This window comes from Hibiscus syriacus, unplaced genomic scaffold (assembly GCF_006381635.1).
Source record: "Hibiscus syriacus cultivar Baekdansim isolate YM2019G1 unplaced genomic scaffold, ASM638163v2 tig00110156_pilon, whole genome shotgun sequence".
NCBI lineage: Eukaryota > Viridiplantae > Streptophyta > Magnoliopsida > Malvales > Malvaceae > Hibiscus > Hibiscus syriacus.
Genome location: NW_024062606.1, coordinates 887,973 through 891,546, shown reverse-complemented (window position 1 = coordinate 891,546; position 3,574 = coordinate 887,973). Strand labels below are relative to the sequence as shown.

Genomic DNA, 3,574 nt, shown 5'->3' with positions numbered 1-3,574 from the left:
AGTATTACTGGCATTATTTTGGAACACATAATAATGCTAGTGTTGACTCAATCAAGTGGATGAAATAACCAAGATGAGGGGTGAATTGGAAATTTAAAATTTTGGTGGAAGCTAAATGGAAATTGAAAAATGAACATAAGAATTTTAGAGTGGTTCAACTTTCTAAACCAAAGTCTACATTCACTACCTTAGCTATCCACCCTAACGATTTTCACAGATTCACTCATTTGTATTAACCTTTGAGGACAAGGTGTAACCTTACAACTCCCTCAAGAATTATATCCCAAATTTTTGAGACACTCTCTCAAAGAGAAAATTACAAATTTGCAAACTTAGAAAAACCTCACAAGAAATTTTTTTGCACAATTCGAGAACAAATAAGAACACTTGACAAATAAAACAACTGAGTACAAAAGTGTTCTTTGAAAGGAAAAAGAATATTGAAGAATGTTGACTTTGATTTTTGGCACAATGTGATTGCTTTGGCTTTCTCTTTGATCTCTTGTCTTCGCATATGGCTTGAAATCTTATTTTTATATGGGTTATTGTGGGAGTTAATAGAGTAATTGGGATGAAATTTCCGAAAATAAATAATTCCCATACTCCTTGAGTATTAGTACTCTTGCTTATAGTATCAGTACTTCCTGAATTAAATAAAAAAATATTTAATTAAAATATTAAAATTAATTAAAAAATTCCAATCAGGTTAAGACATGTGTAACTATTAAATATGTCTTAATAATCGATTGACACATGGTACATCCTAATTGGAGGATTAATTTTCTGAATTAAATTAAAATTAGGACCAAATTGATAGAATATATAAGTATTGAGGATCAAATACATAATTATACAAATTTCTATTAACTGCCACGTCACCCCTCCGTTAGATTTTATAGGCTAGTGGCTATATTAAACTTATTTAAATAGTTCAGTGGTCATATTGACACAAATTTGAAAATGGTGATCATTTTGATACAACCCCATAATTAGATGATAATCCAAGTAGTTTACCCTTATTTTTTTTTTACTTTTTACTCATGTTTAATATTTCTTAATTTTATAGTAAACATTTCTATATTTTAATATATTTAATTGAATAAATAATATTAATAATTAATGCTATTTTTATGTTTAACTTATTATTTTTTATATTTTAAAATTAAAATATTTATATTTTAAAAAAAATTAAATAAACCCTTGAACTTTTAAAAAATCAATTTGGTCTTCGAACTTAAAAAAAAAATTAACTTATCTATCATATCATCAACCACGGTAGATTATCATATCAACACCGTAAAATGTCAAATTATTATCGTCATGGTTAATAACAGAAATCATTAGTCAAAGGGTCGCATTGAATCCTTTTTATAAGTTTTAAGGCCACCATCCCGACCTAGTTTACTCTATTCGCAATCGCCAAGGTTCGAACTTCTGACCTTGTTTAAAAGATATAGTGTATCGTCCCACTAGACCAACTGATTGTTGGTATATATGAAAATATACAACATAAAGTAAATATATCCATGTTTATCATAATTTAGCTCCCTCAATTCAACTTACATATTTATAATAAACACTATAATTTATATAAAAAAAACATAAAATATTGACATAAACATATTTGTTATATACATAACAGTAGTAAGAAAAAGCAGCCTTGAAATTAAGAGACAAAGAGGGAGAGAACTGAATGCATGCATCATGCATGTGATCATCATCAACGGAGATGAGCTCAAGCTTCGCATGTTCCCAGCGTCTGGTTTGAGTTGTGCAACTCCAAGATTTTGTGATCAGCATCAGCATCATGATCATGAGATTGGTTTTGTAATTTACAGCTCTATGCAATCGTTTCATGATGATGATGATCATCATGGATCTGCGGTTCTGATAAACTGATTTCTTCAGTTTCAGAATTCACGACCGCACCCAGTTTTTTCACATCGATCGTATGTTGGGGTACCTTGTCCTCCTCGATAACCGCTGTCTTGTAGTTCCTGTACATTGCATACAGCACCATCTGAAGCATTCCAAAGACCAGCCCCAGAACATTTGGGATCTGCATGTGGATCCAAAAATATAACACCAAATGGTTAGTCCCGTTAAGTCGGATTCGAATAAATGTCCAATACGAATATATATATATATAGTATTTTAATTCGACTCTTTATTTTTATCGAAGTATTTATGTATAATTTTTGTATCTGAAGCATCAGTTACCGCAATATGCATATCCTTAAGGAATATGCCATATAAAAGCCACGCGACAGCACTAAAGGTTAGCATCAAAGATAAATGAAATGGCATGAACTCCACACTTTTGGTGATTATAACTTGCCTCTGCAGAATATTAAACAAAGGAAAGTTAATATCATGTAAACCTATGTATTTCATATTTGAATATGTATCGAATACGATATAAGACTACGAAGAATCCGGATATTGTTTATCATTACCATGATACTAAGAGGTGCAGCAAAAACACTTGTAGCAAACAGGACACATATCCATCCGAGACACTCGACTCGATTCGATCCTTTTGTTAAGAATTGGACGAGAAGAAGAATCGAAAAAAATACTCCACAGTCCAGCAGCACAAGTATCCTCAACGTAAACATCTGCATGCGGTCCAATCTTACAAATTAAAGCAAATTTAAATAACTTAACTAGAAAGAGAAAGAGTAAGTATAAACCCTATATATATACCCTGGATTGCTTTGGTGCATAAGCAATATAGATTGCAATGTAAATGGTCTCCACGACACAACCGAAGGAGTTAATGGTGATGAGAAGGAAAGCTCCAGATTTGATAAAGGCATAGTAAATCCAAAGCATGGCACTGAAGAGTGAAACCAAGTATGGAATTGATTGGAAACCTTGTGTTGATTTCTTCTTGCAGATTCGGATGAAAGTGGGTCTGAAAATCGACAATATTACGTAGTGCATGAGTTCCTTTGTGTTAGTACTACAGCAGAAATCAGATAAAACCTTGTAAACACACTTACAGTGGAGCTAGGAACACCACGAAGGATGAAATGTTACCTGCAAATATTGACAAAATAGTCAACAATCTTTAGTCTTTATGTTACTCAGTTCTTATTAAATACCAAGAAGAAACTGATTTCTTGAAAGCATTGTGAAGTTGAAGGAAGAGTGTATATACCTAGGAGACCAGAGATAAAAACCCATGGATTATCAGCTGAAAATACACTCATCTCTTATGATCAATTTAGAATTTTCTTTTAAAAAAAAAGTGGGGCTGTAAGGGGAAATGCCCTGTATTTGGTATCTTTCTTTCTCTCACTCGAGATGGGATGCAAAAGATAGTTCAAGGCGGTGAGGTTTATATAGGGGAAGCCAACCCATTGCTTTTGCATGAAAAATGACTTTTTTTTTCCCTTTTAAGCATTCTAATATATGGTCAGATGATAATATTTGTTTTGAAACACGATGAAATTTGATTTTATCAGAATACGGATCATCAAGTAAAAAAGTATAATTTTTATCACTAAAATTATTTTTTATTTTTAAAAATAAAAATGTTAATGATAAAAAATATTCATAATATTTGATA

At 31.5% G+C, this 3,574-nt stretch overlaps 1 protein-coding gene across 1 annotated transcript; it reads right to left on the bottom strand.

Moving 5' to 3' along the window:
- Positions 1-1,840: 1,840 nt before the first annotated feature.
- Positions 1,841-3,215, bottom strand: LOC120215755 (bidirectional sugar transporter SWEET12-like). Its single transcript, XM_039213332.1, has 6 exons — positions 3,164-3,215; positions 3,006-3,042; positions 2,707-2,917; positions 2,457-2,618; positions 2,221-2,340; positions 1,841-2,059 (listed from the first exon to the last, which is right to left on the bottom strand). The coding sequence occupies exons 1-6, from the start codon at positions 3,213-3,215 to the stop codon at positions 1,841-1,843; spliced, it is 801 nt and encodes a 266-aa protein (XP_039069263.1).
- Between the last annotated feature and the right edge of the window lie 359 nt (positions 3,216-3,574).

Excerpts from the sequence above, each read along its gene's own strand:
- LOC120215755 (XM_039213332.1), bottom strand. The coding sequence starts at position 3,215 with ATGAGTGTATTTTCAGCTGATAATCCATGGGTTTTTATCTCTGGTCTC. Across the intron at positions 2,619-2,706 it reads ATGCACCAAAGCAATCCAGG|ATGTTTACGTTGAGGATACT; the intron begins GTATATATATAG and ends GACCGCATGCAG. Across the intron at positions 2,341-2,456 it reads CTGCACCTCTTAGTATCATG|AGGCAAGTTATAATCACCAA; the intron begins GTAATGATAAAC and ends AATATTCTGCAG.